At 42.5% G+C, this 18087-nt stretch overlaps 1 protein-coding gene across 1 annotated transcript; it reads right to left on the bottom strand.

Annotated features, from left to right (window-relative positions):
- Positions 1-42: 42 nt before the first annotated feature.
- On the bottom strand, positions 43-6556 carry LOC120657294 (outer envelope protein 64, mitochondrial-like). Its single transcript, XM_039935585.1, has 13 exons — positions 6168-6556; positions 5926-6078; positions 5354-5478; positions 5030-5155; positions 4309-4491; positions 4072-4216; positions 3315-3483; positions 2753-2887; positions 2453-2668; positions 1326-1453; positions 1188-1239; positions 935-1004; positions 43-533 (listed from the first exon to the last, which is right to left on the bottom strand). The coding sequence occupies exons 1-13, from the start codon at positions 6437-6439 to the stop codon at positions 451-453; spliced, it is 1857 nt and encodes a 618-aa protein (XP_039791519.1). The 5' UTR covers positions 6440-6556; the 3' UTR covers positions 43-450.
- Positions 6557-18087: the final 11531 nt, after the last annotated feature.

Below are 18087 nucleotides of genomic sequence, written 5' to 3'. Positions count from 1 at the left end.
AGTGGCTCACCACCTTGGCACAGACACTGCACAAGCACAATCTAGCTGGCACAAGCTCTCTCGTCACAGATCTTGATTTCCAGGTCCAAGCAGTACAGCGTATATAACGGTTTAATACAAAACATGCCGGTTGCAGTATTGCACGGCCAATAGTGTATCTGACAGAATAAATTAGTTGAAGTTTCCTCACAAAAAGCTGCCAGGTCTAAGGAACTCAACAAAAGAACCTCTGCTCTCAGGCATACCAAAATCTTCTCACAACCGTCCTGACCAGTGAGACGGAAATTTATGCATGACAGCAAACGGAGCGCTCCAGTTCTATGACGGGTGAATAGTTTAACCAACACGTCGCACGGACACTTCTCTCTTTTTACAAGTGGTCGATCAAAATTGCCTTCAACCAAGGTGCGTCTTCCAAAAAATTACAAGTAGGGAGGTTGGCGATCCCCATCACTTCAGGAGTTTTTGCAGCCTCCTCTCTGCCGCAAGGGCTGTTTTGTTTTGTGGTTCCAAAGCCAAAGCATGCCGGAAATCTGTACGTGCAAATGAATCATTCAAGGTACAGGTAAGGTTAAACTCTTTCAAGATGGTTATCCAAAAAGTGTATTCGAGAAAGTTTTGTGAGCTCATAAGGTGTCATAGTATGGCATCAAGGTATGAAGAAAACTAGTTTCGTTCTGACAGCTCATCCATAATGGCATCACTAAACTCTTTTCTCAACAATAAATAAATTTAAATTACTAAATGCTAAGACACATCATCCAAAAGTAAAGTGGGGAACCAGAGCATGCAACACGTAAAAAAGTAAGTACAGCCCACCAAACATCTACTAGATGCAAGTTATCAGCAATTGGCCCAATTAAATGTCAACTTTAGCCTTCTGATATGTAGCTAAGAACTGAGAAGTTAATGCAAGGGTACAAAAATGCCGCACCTTGAAGAGCTTCTTTGTAATTCAAAGTAACTTCCCTTGCAAAACCTCGCCGGAGATATGCTTTAACGTTCTGAAACAACAAAAGAAATTCAGAGAAGGATTTTATACCACTGTAACAGCACAAGATGGTAAGGATATCAGCATCATCCAGAACTATCTAGTAAATCTTAAACAGATTCCTTTTATTATTACTGAAATGTTGATACTCATGTAACATGAAACATGGGACTATTATGTCTAAAATAAATCTTACCTTTTTATCCAACAGTAAGGCCCGGTCACAATCTGCTTCAGCTTGTTTAAAACTGCATAAGATTACATATACCAGATTTAACATACTGATTTAGAAAAAAAACATAAAGAAGAAAAATATGGTTGCTAGCAAGTATACCTGCCAAGTTCCAGATAAGCAGCTGCTCTATTGCAGTAATATGTTGCATTTGTGTCACTCAAACTGATGGCCTCTGAATAAAACTCAACCGCCTTGCTCCACTGTCTTCTTTTGAAAGCACTATTTCCCTGTCAAAGGAGCAAAAATAATTTAAATAAAAAAGAACATGCCAAGAAATGGACTCGGTTGCTTTAAGTTGGTGGTAAGAGACTAGAGTAACTTTATTATACCCCAACCACTTCCTCAGGCAGTAACCATCTGCGTGTGCATAATGTAGTTTGGTCCAGTAAGTGTTCCTACTTTTTATCTAGTATTTTAATTCTGCGAATCAAAGATAGAGCTGTTCTACAATACAGCTAAACAAGATTTATGATACATAATGACACAAGAAAGAATATAGCTAAGCAAGTATATCATATCCTTCAACCCAAACTCATCTTTCTAGACTCGGAAATAAGGTTTTCCTAAAACCTTAGTCCTATTATAGTTTCTTGAGATCCTTCTTATTAAGGATCCATAATTTTGTTACGATTGAGGAGAGCGATGCGATGAAGTCTTCTAGTAAAGGTAGAAAAACTTGTATCATGAAACGGTATATCAAATTCACAATTAGCTGGAACATGGTAGTAGTGCTGGTTGCTTCAAACTTGTTATTAGCCTCAACCACGGTCTTGATCAATTTAAGATCAGGACTGGCCTGAAGATGTTAGATGTTATGGACGCAGTTAGGGCTGAGATCGTGAGGGAGGGAGGGCAGCGCGATGGGCGCGCTACAGTACCCGCGGGTACTGTTCATGAGATGGCGGCAGCTAGGGTTTTGGGGCTGTAGGGGCGCTAGGAACGCCGGCCGCGGGGCTTTGCCCACGGCCGGCAAGAGGGAAGGGATTTCCTTCTAATCTCTTGCTTGATTAGATTGATACATCTCCTCTCCTTATATAGAGAGGTTTACTTGACCCCTAAGCAAGCGACTAATTAACCCTAATGGGCTAAGGCCCAATAGGCCCTTGACTCCTCTAACATTAAAGGCCTTTTTAGGGCTAATATAGAAATCAAAACATAAAGAAAGAAAGAAGGGAGAAAGGGAGGGAAGGAGGAAGGGAGGGGGAGACTGTTTGCTGAAAATAAACCTTTTCTTTCAGCAATTCTGATGCATCAACATCAATATCAACATCAATGTCACCATTGGTTACCGGTGCCGTTACCAACTTGGATGCCAAAACTACTTGTTCCTGGATAAGAGAATATGTATCCAAAATAGTACGAAGGAGGGATTTATCTGATCCATGTGTTGCTACAAATGAAAGAGAGACATGATGATCCAGATTTGCCAAGGGGATAGTGACCTGCAAAAGTGAGGAGGCTGTTTTATTTTTTTTTTCAAGTGGACGAAAATAACACAAAGAAAATCAGTAGAGATACTGCCTTACCTCACAACAGCCAGAAAGTGCAGCAATGCCCACAAATTTGTACATTCTATCCTCAAATCCAGATGATAGTCTTTCTTTAGAGTTTCTCTTCAGAGGATATCCAGCTGTGGTTGGAAGAACTAAAATTCCGGTATCCTAAAGGGCACCACATGAAAGGAAGAGTTAAAAGCAAAAACATCATACAAAACCTTCATTCAATCTAACAATGAGCTTTTGGCAAAATTTACCATGAACTCTCATGGTGATGCAGCAAAATGAAGGAATTATTATGTGATCAACATTGTCACTAAAAGGAATTTATATGCGCACACACACACATTTTCTTGTTTCTTCTGGGTATACTATAACAAACAATAATGTAAGGATTCATTATCAGTTCCTTTTTTCACAGAATGAAAAATCTTCCATGTAAAATCACTTCATTGGTGTCCTACTATCACAAAGTACACTCATTTTCAGTAGCTACTGCAGCATGAACTTTCAAGGCAAGGAGCTAACAAAATTAACGCTGCCGAGTATCTGTAGTTAAAAATCAGTGAACAAGGGTTAAGTGGAAGACTACCTTTAGAAGATTCTGGAGTGCCGCCCTCAATTCATTTCTTATTGCGTACAAAGATTTGATGTTATCATGTGCAAAATTCACAGCTCTTAATACACGAGTAGAGATATCAAGGCCAAGCTTAGGTTTAACAGTGTTAACCCAATTCTCGTGACTTGCCTTAAACTCATATCTGAAAAATTTATTGGCGTGTAAGTCTCAGGTTACCTGTTGATTCAGATTGAGCTAGAAACAACAAGGCAATAAATAAAATAAATCCAGTTCCAAAGTAACGACAGTAGCACAGCCGAAAAAATGATTTTACTTGCATTAAAGGATTGAACTGTCTTTCATAGAAACGACAAGGAATTTAGCTGAATGGAAAGTGGCATGTTGTGCTAGGCATGAAAGATGAAGAATTTAATCCTTCCAACAGCATAAAAGGTTTTGCTGTTAATATTGCAAATCGAATCACAAGCAGGATAAAGTTCCAACTCCCAACTAGTAGGTCTAATCAACAATCAACAAATCCAAGAGTTCACAAAGTACAAGCCTACTGTCACTAACACAAATGTTTCCAAGCATAAAGTAAAGGCACAATTCACTGTCTGACATGGTGCTCAACCTGCTAGCTATGGCCATCCAAAGCTTTGACATCAAATCATCAACTCAGACAGAAAAACAGTATAATGATATGATCAGACAAAATTTTGACTAGGTCCTAAAAGAATTATCATCTCTGGTATTTCTAAAATGGGGTAAATGATTACTGAAAACAAACCTTTGCAGTAACAGCATCACTATGGAGAGCGCTTTCAAGGCTGACATTCCTTCTTGTAACTTTGTAGCAGGTTCGCAAAACTCCTTCAGGCTAGGTACATTTAAATAAAGATATTGGCCGATATTGATGTGTTTAGGTGGCTGATCTGCAACATTTGGGATTAATTGTGGCTGATCTGGTTCGGTAAAGTAAAAAAGTCTATGAATTAAAGAAAAAGGACACATCACTATGACTTACATCCGGGTAATGTCTGGACAGCATTTTTTATGGCATGCACAGTTTTCTGGTTAGACACCTTTAGCAGCTGAAAGCAATCATCGGCAAAAACAAATTGCCTTCTTTGCTTAAGTCCACCTGCAGTAGCTGGTAATAGAGCTTCTGCGACACGATACAGAACACTTGGATCTCGTGCAAACCATCCTAACAAGGTTCAGAAATTCAGTGAAATAATAAATAATAAACATTTTTCATTTTTCTAAAAACGAATCTAACTATGCTGCCATTTGACACTAACATTGATAATTGGTTGAAGGCTGTTCTGAAGGGAGAGTAGTTTTCCAATCTATACAATCATATTCTTCAATGAGAGGGTTGAATCTTTCTTAATTTATTTGCGAATACTTTGGTTGGATAATATTCATCATAAGTTCCTTACCGTCCAAAAAAAATTGTTCATCAGATATCCTAACCCTTTTTTCATACTGAAACTGGTATGTTTAGTTACGACTCCGTTGTAGTCGCAATTATTTACTATCTTTTTAATCCCATTACTTCTTTTTACAACAAGGATTTATATGGATTCGACCTCTGCTTTAGCATAGCACACGAGGTTCTCCATGCTCATAAAATAGGTATTTGACTTGTGTCACTGTCACAGAAGACAAGAAAATGCTTGTCATAACTCATAATAAGTAACAAGTATAACAAAAAAAAATTATTGACAGGGCCAAGGAAATACCGATTGTATCTAGACTTTGTGAATTTGCTATGGTCCCAAGAGTAGATACAACACCATAAGAAGGCCTGAAACTGAGTAACCCACAGAAAGAAGCTGGAATTCTTACATCACCAATTGTATCGGTGCCTACAAGAATTTAAGAGCCCAAAAGGTCAGGTATAGAAGGAAAAAAACATATGGAGAAGTGGAAAGAGTAAAACATAACACTATTACACATACAGACAACATTTCTCCATGGCATGGCAAGAAAAATGGAAAATGTCTCATTGACAAGGACAATTGGAGATTTATAATCAGAAGAGGAAGTTGGTAGCAATCTTATACCAAGAGCAAAGTCGGCAAGTTGTGCAGCAACTGCCACAGCAGCTCCACTGCATGATCCACCAGGAACAAGTGATGGAGAAGCAGGATTGATTGGTGTTCCGCAGTGCAAATTTTCTCCAGTCACACTGGCAAAACATGGTAAATTAGCTTACAGTAGTATGGTAAATGTTAAAGAGGTTTTCGCCCAACAATGATCCTAATTTCCTAATGATGTTTGCACAAAACCATGTAATTGTGAAGGTTTAAGGATTAGGTCACAAAAAAGGTAAAACTTAAAGGTATTTCTGAGTTACAATGACCCCCACAAGGTGTTTTCTGACACAATTACAGTTTCAATGTTCAAGTTATCTATGAACTCATGCTAAAAGTGTAGTGTTATAGTGTTCATTTTGACCTTTACCATTCCATTTATATGCATCATCAAGTATAAATTCTGGAATATTTCAAAAAAGTATAAATTCTGGAGCTGCCTGAAATCATGTCAGTAACAGTGAGTGACCTGACGCCAACAGTTTACAACATTACTTAATCATTCCGAATCAACTCAATTCGAAGCAACAAAAGGTACAAACCCAAAGCCGAGTTCATCCATGACTGTCCTTCCGATGCAGGTGGCCCCCTGCTTCAGCAGCATTGTGACAGTCACTGCTGTGTGCCTCGGCGCCTCGTGAGTCCTCTTCCAGTCCGGGTTTCCAAACCCAGCTACATAACCCTCGATCTCGAAGCTAAGACAACAAAAAATCGATCAAAAATACGGCGGGCAACTAAGATCGCTCACAGCAGCGAAGCAGAGCAGGAAGCTTCCAGGGCTCACTTGTCACTGGCGGCGAAGGTTAGGCCCGAGAGCAGGTGGCGCGCGGCGGGAGGCGGCGGCTGCGGCGGAGGGGAGAGCTCGAAGCGGTCGCAGAAGGCTCCAGCGTCGGGCGGCGCGCTGGACTTGCCCCGCAGCCACCGCCTGCGGCGCCGCGCCGCCTCCGCGAGGACGATGACGCCGGCGACGGCGATCCCTGCGACGATCCAGACGCGGGGGTTGGAGGTGATCGTCCCGCCGCCTCCGGCGCCGCCCGATTGCGCCGAGGAGGCCATCGGTGCGGCGGAGGCGTACGGATGCTAGGGTTTTAGGAGGGTTTTGGAGAGGGCTCGGGAAGCCGACGGGGCGGAGTGGGGAAGGAGAAAGAAATGCTTCGGCGTTGGGGGTGGTGAGTTCCACTTCGCTTTCTTTGGATTTTTGTGCGTTTATTGCGGGAGGAGATGTTTACTGCCTGGGACCCGTTGCCAGTGACGTTGAGGCTTGCTTTTTCAGGGGACCGAGGCAATCAGGCATCCTTTTTACTTGTTTGACAAGTCAAGAGCGGGGAGGCGGACGGTCAGTTTTTTTTTTTTGAGAAGTTTTCATCTGGTGGGCTTATCTCGGCCTTTGTTATTTGTCTTGGGCTGTGAGAGAGGGCTGACATGAGCCATGGTTGGATTCTCAGGCCCAATAACATATGGATAATAAAAAACTGAATAATGGGCCGATTTCAGTTTCGCTTTAAAAATCATTTTGGATTTGACAAAAAAAAACACGAGGAAAGAAAAGAGAACTGATGAAGTTGCTGGCCGACAGTGGCTTGTTTGGTTCCGGATTCTAGCGCGCACGTTTCGCGAAAAAAGAATCTCGCATATATGATGTACTAAATGAAGTCTATTTGTGGTACATGCATCGAAATTGTGGTACATGCATGAAGTACTAAATATAGATAAAATCGAAAACTAATTGAACAGTTTGGTTCTAATTTGCGAGGCGAACATTTTGAGCTTAATTAATCAATAATTGAATAATAATTAAATACAAACAAAAGTGCTACAATGTGCTACAATATATTTTGGCACTTTAAAATTGGGAACTAAACACAGCCTGAATATGTATGTACTATCACTAGCCTCACCACGGGCATATTTCTGCGCCGCGCACTGTTCTAGTTACCAACTGCAAGAGGGAACGTTTCAACATTTGTCAATCGATAATCACACTATAAGCTAACCAACGATAATGAACATGAATCTAGCTGCTTCTAGTCAAGGTCAGGAACTCAGGATCTTCTCATGCCAATAATAATACGCCGTATGTCCAAGAAGCTCCAGTTCGTCCAATATATTCTTCAGAACAACGATTGCTTCTGCAATCCACTTTAAAAGAAATTCTGCCCTGGCCAACTCGAGTCTCATTCTCGTCCTTTACATGAACCATTAAAAACTAAGCAAGTGGCATTCTACAACTGCAAGCAAAGTTTGGCATATGTGATATGTCAATGATAAGCTTATTATGTTTGTCAGCAGAAACTCACACCTCATGATTGTCTGTCAGACTGCCAATGTCAGCACCGATACGCTGACCGATTAACCATCTTTGACATTGTTAAGGGGACCCACATCAGGCACTATGCACTTTTTAATTATCAGACTTTGGTGTCAGCCTTCCCTGTTAAGCTTAATTGATGAATGGGTTAGCTGAACTGTGATAGTGTCCAAGCCTCAAAGCAACGAGTACATTCCATGTTAACGCGTGATGAAATTATACTGTTAAGAATGATATTCACTGAACTTGTCTGCAAGTGTCGAGAATCATTCGCGGGAGATTTGCGCCTGTCTCCAGTTTGTTCAATCAGTGCCTCACTGAAGCATATTATTCATATTGAAAGAAATCTTTATAAAATGGCATACTAATGCGAAATTGATAGAGATAAGAAGAATTCAACTACAGCCAGTTACCGAAGAAAACAGCGGATCGAATTGATGAGAGTTAGGTTCGGTTCCATTGACACCTGCAGCAAGTGGGCTACGATGCAGAGCGTAGTAGTTGCAGCGAGGATAGCGACTGAAATCCATTAAACAGACAGCGCAACAGTGTGGACGTGGACGCCGGGCCGGGCAGTGTCGACAGTGAGTGAAACCAGTAGCAGGCAGGCAGGCAGGCAGGATCACTTTCCTGCGAAGTTGGACGTAACAGCTGGGAAAAAAAACTCTGGCGCCGAGCAACCTGTCACTCGCGAAAGGGGCACACGTCTCTGAATGTAATGGGCCTATCTGTAGTCTAGAGCTATAAGACAGCAACGTGTTAACAGCAAGGATGGGAGTGTGATCTTGCATGCCTTTTGCACATAAGATGAACAGAAAACTCTGAACTGTTATGTGGTACCAAAGGACTGAAAATGGTATGTGCATCAACTCTCAAACTTAACTGCAATGGCTGAAGAATCTATCCATATTCAAGCTTTTGCTCTAACTGCATGATAGCTTTCTAGCCATCCTGCATTGTGCGCTTACAAGAGCCAGCATTTTGGGTTGATCAATCACTGTCTCTCTCCAAAATTTGCTAGCGTAGTAAGAGAAAAAAAATACGCATGCCATACTTGTTGCAGACAAAGATGTCTTTTTCAGTTTTTTTTAGACGATGCTATGTCCTTTTTCTGTTGTCATTACTCTCTAGTAGATACGGGACCCTGAAGTTCTTATAATTTTGCTTCTGAATCTCGCTGTCAATAATGTGATGGAGTTGTGCCCACGACTCAACCAGTGATTTGGACAGTGAAGGCTTAAGTCGCAACCACTGAGGAAGACGGAGCTCAACTAATCATGCATGAAGGAAAGCTCCCCTTAACTTCGGGTGTTTTGTCGACGTTGAAGCAGTACAGATCGGATGAAATTAGCATTGGATTTGGAATAGCCTATTAACCCTTGCTCCCTCACAGATTAATTAGAATTAATATAAAATAATACTTATAGCTAATAATTATAATTATCTATCTCAAGCCTCTCTTTTATCTATTAAATATTCTAACACATACTCTAAAATACATATTTATCACTAGCTAGTTGCAATAGATTTGACTATGCATCACACCTTCATATGTGTTCGGTATATACTTAATTAAATTATTTAATTGTGAATTGGTCTCGATGGGCAAGTGGTGGCCCAGAATGACACTTTTCGGTATTTAGGTTCAATGCTACAAAAGTATGGCGACATTGATGAAGATGTTAGGCACAGAATCTCAGCTGGCTGGTTGAAATGGCGTCAAGCTTCTGGTGTCCTCTGTGACAGGAGGGTGCCACAAAAGCTAAAAGGTATGTTCTATAGGACAGCGATTCGCCCGGCGATGTTATACGGTGCTGAATGTTGGCCTACAAAAAGTCGACATGTCCAGCAACTGAGTGTAGCAGAGATGCGTATGTTGCGGTGATTTTGAAGGCACGCAAGGAGGGATAGAGTCCGAAACGAAGTTATTCGAGAAAGGGTAGGGGTGGCACCAATTGAGTAGAAACTTACCCAACATCGGTTGAGATGGTTTGGACATGTCCAACGGAGGCCTCCGGAGGCGCCGGTGCGTAGTGAGGTGCTAAAGCATGTCGATAAGGTAAAAAGGGGTAGAGGTAGACCTAAACTGACATGGGACGAGTCGGTTAAGAGAGACCTTAACGATTGGATGATTTAAATATATGTTTAGGGAATTACTTTAGTCTGTTTCTATAATGATAGAGGTGGGTAATTTATTAGGAAAGCTAACAGATCCAATGACTATTATTATATTATAATTAGAGTTATCAAATTGATGACCGCATGTTTCTGATTTTTATAAAAATTTCTAGATTTTTTCTATTTTTTTAAGTATATCCACTTAGGATCCTAGATTGTTTCATGTGGAAGCTTTAAAGGAATATCCAATTAGTAATAGTAAGATGATCCTACATTCCATGGTATATATGAGGGGTCTGGACGACGGCTTTTAGGGTGACGCTCTCATTGGTGTCTGGCCAACTAGCACTTGCGTGTAGAGGTTGTTTCGGGAAGCGTTTAGAGAATCCCAGCTAGACCTCATGCCGCCTAGCAATGGCGACGCTTCTTGCGCCACTTTCCTCCTTGGAGACTTTGTCAATACGCTATCTACATGTCCGCATTGACGCCGGGTGCTACGGGAAACCGTTTGAGGGAATCATTATCCGGCATTGTGCTAACATCGACATAGGAGACACCTCATTATGGCACTCCCTCCCTGGAGGCGATGTCGATATCTCCTCACACCTATGTGCTAGGCTGAGGTTTATGTGAAAGATTTGGCAAGCAATATACGACCCGGACATCAAGTTTCCAAGCTGACGAGCAATATGATGGATTGGTGCTACATGAAGAAGATTGAACTTTAGTCTTCTATCTTTCTTTCTTTATTTTATAGCTTTCTTTTTTATTTATCTGAAATCCCTTATTTGAGGTTTAGAGTTTTAATACTTACTAGTAAAATGTTGCGTTGTTGGTGCCCCCGTCACGGATGTATATATCCGTGTTCATAAAGTTTTGTTGTGGGTTCGATCAAATTTTGGTTCTTAAATATATGTGTGTGAGGTGTGGACAGTTGAAATATGTCTATGGATCGTCCATGCGTCCGTTGCGAGAAAGCTTGTATGTGGTAGTCGTCATTAATGTCAATGTTGTGGAATATGCAGTGTGTAAATGTGCGAAGCGATTCAACTCGTCACTGGTACACAAGTTTTCTGTGAATTTGATGTTTGTGGAGTGCATATTGGTTTCGCCAAAGTTTAGGGGTGTTTTTGTAAAATTAGCGTGAATAGAGTGTGTGTTGAATTGTTAGAGTTCAAAGGTCTTTTTAGTTTCACCAAATTGGGGGGGGAGGGGGGGTCTGAAAATTGCCCTCAGTAGAGTGTGTGTCGATCTCGTTAAAGTGCAGGGGTATTTTGTAAAATTAACATTCACAAAGTTTAGGGGCTCTTTTGCAAAATTATCATCTACGAACTGTGGGTTGAATTCACTAAAGTTTGAGGGATTTTTTTGCAAAATTTATGTCATCAACTGTTCCGGGCAGTCGGATCGACCAATGGACGCCGATAAATTCTGGCATAAGCGGTCACCTTCTGGTGCAGGAAAATGCATTAGGTTTAGTTATAAGAGATTCTAGCCTACGTTGCCACGTCCTGGTGCAGGAAAATGCACTAGATTTAGTTATAAGGGATAACATTTGACTATATATGTACCAAAAAGATGGATACAGAGACCGGTTTAAACTCTTATCTAAAAAAACTAGCATTGATAGCATATATACCTGACAGATGAGTGTGATACTATGATATGGTCACTTCATACACGTTTTATTTATCAGCATAGCATATCACATCGTAAACATGAAGTATTAATCTTATTATAATTTACAAACTAATAATGATCTGTATCTTACTATTACTAATTGGAGGCTCCCTTGGAGCCTTCACATGAAGCCACCTAGGATCCTAGGTGGACACTTCAAAAAAATAGAGAAATCCTATAAATTCTCATAAAAATTAGAAACATACAATCATCAATCCAACAACTATAATTATAATAACAATCGGATCTGTTATTTCCTATTAAATTACCTACATCTGCCATTATGAAAATAGACTAAAGTGTAACAGAACCGCCCAAATTAAACCGGCTTAAGTGCGCTAACTATCATCTTAAGCGTTAATCAAGTAAACACGCACTTAAAACGGTGTAATCCGGCAGCCTGTTGGGTTAAGGATCGAAAACACTGGAAGTCTCGCACGAAGACGAGCACAGATGATTACAAGCAGATAAAAGTTCTCAAATTTAATTTACAATGCGGAGTTTTACAAACAAGTTTACGTAAAATATCAGAGTTCAAAATGCAGCGGAAATTAAATAGAAGTTTAGTTTAGAAAAACAACGATTACTACGATGACGTGAGGACGTCACATCGAGCCCACCAATGTGAATCCTGGTTAGCTCCAGCCAGCAGTAGTTACCTGAAAACAGGGTGGCAACAAACCCTGAGTATACTAATACTCAGCAAGACTTACCCGACATGGGTATACTTAGCACACTATCTAGAACATGCAAGATTTTGGCTCTGGAGTTTATTTTTGCTGGAAAGTAACTAATGGTGGATCCTTGCTTTCAATATTTTAGCTCAAGTTTAATGTACAAATATCAACTAGGTTTGCATAAATATCTAGAGCAAACATGGTACATCACATTATATTTTCCAAGAGTATCACAAACATATATTCCATCCTCGTCTTTCAATTCTTATTCCACTTCTTTACTACGATGTGATGCAGTGACCAAGGCTCTCATATCCGCGAGTCATGGCGAATCGATCCGATTTAACCTTGCAAGGTGGACCTAACTCACACGACACATGCAAACAACGCCGGGCCACACGCATCAGCTGTTTCCATCATTACCACGACATCTGAACCACGCTTGCTAAAACCCAGGTGAAGGGCCCCTCACGGCGAACTCCCGGAGAACCCGGAGTCGACATCCAATCCAACACCCGCCATCATCCCACGCCCAGCGTAGCAGGACGGAATTCAGAGTATCGTCGTAAAGTGGTACACAGTTTACCAGTTTCGACTACCTCCTACTTCCGGTATGTGGTTAGTATTGTTCAATCCTCGGTCATCAGGGCCAACAACAATATGGTCCTCAATCGACACAGGCGGAGGTCCACTTTCCAAACATTCCATATCCGTAATCCAATTCCTCTCCGCCCGGTCTCCATTTTTCTTTCCTCACAGATTCATTCTCAAGCCACTTTTCCATAAGTAACAAAAACCTATAGCTCGCGAGTGACAGCAATCACTCGACTTCTACCGGATCCTAGTTAAACATGGCAATACTAACGACACCTGTATACTAGTATAGACTCATAGGTACCTAGGGAGAAACATGCATACTAGGGTTCTATACAACTCCTAAAAACGTAAATGCACAAATAATTAAATAAACATTGAATACTCAAACTATGGGTTATGCTCCGGGGCTTGCCTGGGATAACACTGAGTCAGTGTTAGTACTAACAAGGCCTTGGGCCCTTCTGACTTTGAGCCGGGTCTTCGGTTGCTCCAGCGGGTTCTTTTCTCTTCAGGACGCGTCCACCAATGCCATCTTGGGGTTCGGTTCCGTCATCACGTGCTTCATGTCCACGCGTTGTCCATCTAGCGTATCTAAATGAGATGCATCAATGCGGATGTATGAATGCACAGAGGTACAATAGACAATGCATCAAAAAGAGCAAGCAAGACAGACACAAGGTCACGACTGAGCATCCATATGAATGAAGGTCATGAGCTAGCTTTAGCAAACATGCAAATAATATCAAGCTTAAGCAAGAGTTGCATGAGCAACACCTAACATGTCATACATGACTTATGATCACCAGAAAACATAGCATCCAACCCCAAATTAATTTATTTAAAGCCTTTCTTAATTTATTTAGATAATAAGACATATAGGGGCGCGCGCGCGCGCGCGCACACACACACACACACATATATATATATATATATATATATATATATATGATCATACATGTAAAGTGCACAATAAATTCTACCAAAATCACAGTAGATCACCACTACTCCTAATAGTCTAATGTACAAATTTCACATGCTCAAGTTTTATATTTTATTGATTATAAAACACACAAATCTTTATTGCACTTAATCGTGTGAGAGCAAGTTAAATGTAAAACTTCATATTTTCTGTAAACACATGGCCATATTATATTTTCTTAGACCAACATAACATCATACAAGGGCAGTGGAATCACATTTTCCATTTTTACACATTTCTATTATTTATAAACTATTTACTTAGCATTCAACAAGTTAAACTAATAACTCGGTCATACTGCCCTCAATGAACATGAAATTTTTACCACAGCACACACATCACAAGAATAGCCTACCATAAAAAATTTCATATCATTTAGAGCACTATAACTGCAGTTATGAAAAAAACAAGCAACACTAGCATTAAAACCTTTACAAGCATAAATCTATTTTTACAGCAAATATTTTCAACTAACACACATCATATTATGATTCCACTGCATAGATATACTCACAAGGATTCCAAAACATCTTAAATTGCTATTTTACGATTTTTCTACTATTTTCTATGGATTTTCAAAGTTTCAAGCGATTTGGTTCCTGAAAGACTATTCATATGAGTCTATGACAATGCAGAAAACCCCCTGGACTTGCTTCAATTGCTGCAGGAGGTCCCTGGGCACAAGTTAAAGCAGAGGAAGCGCTCAGGGGCTCGATTCCGGTGAGAGAAGGCCATAGCGGCGGCTTGGAAGTGGTGGGGAAGCACGAGATGCTCGAGAACTACCTGTGGGTGGTTTCAGTTGGGATCGGGGATGACCGGAAGTGGGGCGCGGCGGAGCAGTGCTCCCATGGCCATGTGCGCAGCTCACAGCGGCGCTTCCGGCGAGGGAGGGCGGCGATGGCTAGGCCGGGAAGCTTCAGCGCGACGAGGAGAACCCGTTCAGGTGCTTGGCTTGGGCGGGGGATGGCCGGAGGAGGCGGTCGACGGGCGGCCGGAGCTTTGCGTGAAGCTGCAGTAGCGGCCGGCCGGAGCGGGGCCGATTCAACCGGGGAAACGTGCGTCCAGGGTGGGGAATGTGCGGCCGAGGTGGTGGTCGAGGCTGGAGAGGTGCTGGGTGCACGGAATCGGAGCGGGAGCGGCGTGGATGGTCGGCGCGGCGCCGACGATGTGGCTCTGATCGGTTTTGACTGAGAGGAGGAAGAAGGGAAATGAGGAAAGTGCAGGAGGGGCGTCGGGAGAGGATAAGAACGTGATCGAGGTGGCGCCCGAGGTTTGCCGAGCGGCGACGCGTGTAGGGCTCGCCGGACTGTGCCCTTCCGGTATGGGCGTGTGTACGGGAGCATGAGAGCAGGTAGCACAGGGAGAAGAAAAAAAATAGTTCAACGAAACTTAGCTCGATTTTGACCGCCCAAAATAAAAAATTTCATATAGAAACTCGAAATTCGGCCAAAATAAAAGTTGTAGAGGAAGAGAAGGTCTACAACTTTTGTTTTGGGCGAAGGTTGATTTGGAGCTCGAATTAGGGAGAAAAACAAGATCAAACAAAGCTGAGTTGATGAACACTATGCGTGCCTAATTAACTCTAATGACCAAATTAGGATCATGATTAGCAAATTAAGCACAAAATTAATACCAGAGTGTTACATAAAGTAACCCCCTAAATATATATCTAAATTACCCACCTTTATCATTATAATAAAAATCTAAAGTAACCCCCTAATATTTTTGTAAATTGCCCACATATGCCATTATAAAAATAATACAAATACTCCCCTAAATTTGCATATAAATTATCTAATTATATCATTATTATTACAAGTTAAATTACTCATAAATCTGAATCTAAACTATGCAATTATAACAATACATTAAAGTGCACTAATATAAAATTCTAAATTACTATTTCTATCATTATTAATATTATTATTTATATAAAAATGCTACCTATGATATATGTCATCATATATTCATGTATGATGGAAGAGATAAGAATATCAATTCACAAACAAATAGTTCAACTAAACATATATTAAATACATATGAAGGTGTGATGCAAAATAAAATCTATTGTATCTACATAATGATTAATATATATTTTAGAGTATGTAGATGAAAGGAAACATACAAGTGCAAACCAACATTTTCATGCAAACCATGCAAATTTCAATCCGAGCCACCGGATCAACATCCAAGGGGAGGCACGGAGGGAGTGGACGGGGGATTTGCAAAAGTGATTATCCAATCCAAGTGCGGGCGATTAATTGTAAAATTATTCAATACCCACATGCCCCTTGGATGTTGATCCGGTGACCCAGATTGGAGTTTACACGATTTGCTTGGTTTACACCTGATATGTTTCCTAGATGAAAAGGACGTGAGATAGATAATTATAATTATTGTAACAGCCCAAATTTCAAGTATAGATAAAGTTGAGACAAATAAATAAATCAATGCTTGATTTGGTTTTTTATTTGGATCTTCTCATGATTTTGTGCATAGAAACTGTCTTACAAAGAAATGCTAGACCAATTTTTGTTAAGCTTCTTCATGTTTTTGAATAAATTCTATTTGAATTTGAACTTTGGTTTGAATTCGAAAAAAAATGAACAAACAAAGAGCACAGCTCGGCCTGGGCCGAAACCCAGCCCAGCCGGCCCAACTCCCTTTCTATCTCCCTTTCTTTTTCTTCCCTCCCCGTCCGTCAGCTGTCGTCTTCCTTCCTCCGCCGCGCGTCGCAGCGCCCGCGCCGCCGCTGCTTCGCCGCACAGCTCCGCACTGCTCCACCGCGCCTCGTCACCCCGGGGCACAGCGCAGCACAGCTCCTCCACCACTCTGTGCTCTGCTGCCTCGGGCTCGTCCTTTTCCCTGTGCCGCGGTGAGACAGCCAGCGTCGCGCCGTCCAACTGCGCAACCCGGGTGCAAGGACGCGAGCTGGACGAGGGCATTCAATACCCGGCTAAGCTCGAGCGTCGCACGCCATCCACGAGCTGCTCCTCCCCGTCCAGCTCACCGCCCACTTCACCTCCCTTCCTCCTCCTCTCTCTATTCCCAGTCAAGGCGGAGCACGCCGCCGGGCCCCGCCACGGCCACCTTACCCCTCCTCACTCGCCAACGCCACACCAACGAGCCGTCCTCATCCACAGCCAAGCTCCAGCGCCGCACGCCGCTCACGCACTGCTCCTCCTTTCCTCTTTCGCTCGGCGCCTCCCCTTTCTTCTCTGCTTGCGGTAGCCACTCAAACAGAGCTGCCCCGCCGGCCAAATTCGCCTCCCTCTCTCCACTATTCCTAAATCTCTCGCCACTACAGCCCCACCACCTCCTTACGCTCCCCCAGAACCCTCCATGCCGAGCTCTGGCCACCGGCCAGCCCAGAATCAAAGGTTCCCCACCCGCTAGGGCACCACCACCCGCCATGGCCACCTCACCGTCGATAGACCATCTACGACCCTTTCCGCCCCAAACAACAACACCAACAGGATCCTGGTGCATCACTGATGCTCACGGACCCTTTCCTCCCCCCTCTCTCCCGCACCAGTGCCGCGGTGCTTGCTCGCCGGAGTTCGGGAGCCGCGCCTCGCCATCGTGGAGCACCTCCGCCGCGCCAACTCGTCACCATGACCCCTCCTTCGAGCTTGCCGTCACCTCCTCGTCCTCCCCGGCGCTTCCCCTGTTCGAAGCAACCCCTGGACAGCCATTTTGGCCAAGTCCGGCGACCCCGCCGTCGCCCCTACTCGTCGCCGGCACGCCGGCGCCGCCCGCCTGAGCCGCCGGTGCCGCCAAGCCGCCAGCCGAGCCGGACCACCTCAGCCCCCGGATCTTGATCCGACGGTCTAGACTGGATCTAGACCGAAGTCAATTCCCCAAATACCGGTCAACCCTTGTAACTTTTGCAAAAGAACCCCTGAGTTTTATTTAAATCAACCCGCAGTCCTTATCAGCTCAAAAATAATTAGTTTTAGGTCCTTTTCTTTATGTTCTAGCCCCTGACCTTTTACAAAATTGCCCCCACAGTCCAGTCTTCACTGTTTTCCAATCTAGCCCTTGTACCTTTAGTTTATTTCTATTTTAGCCCCTAGTTTTCTCCTGTCAGCCCCCTGTAACTTTCAAAATTCTCGCAGATAAACCCTTGAAACCTTGTTTTAGCCATATCTTCCTCATTTTAACTCCAAACTGAGTGAGTCTTTTCTTGAAATTTTCTAAAATCATGCTCTATCATTTTTTAGTGTTTATTTGGTTGTTCATTGTTGTTTATTTGGTTCTTTTGCATGTGCTTTCGTTTGTCTGTTTCGAGTAGACGATGAGACATTCGTAACTGTGCCAGACACCTAGCTAGACACTAAGCTAA

This window comes from Panicum virgatum, chromosome 1N, assembly GCF_016808335.1.
Source record: "Panicum virgatum strain AP13 chromosome 1N, P.virgatum_v5, whole genome shotgun sequence".
NCBI classification, from domain to species: Eukaryota; Viridiplantae; Streptophyta; class Magnoliopsida; order Poales; family Poaceae; genus Panicum; species Panicum virgatum.
The sequence above is the reverse complement of the archived record's forward strand: the minus strand, read 5'-3'. Positions and strand labels throughout refer to the sequence as shown.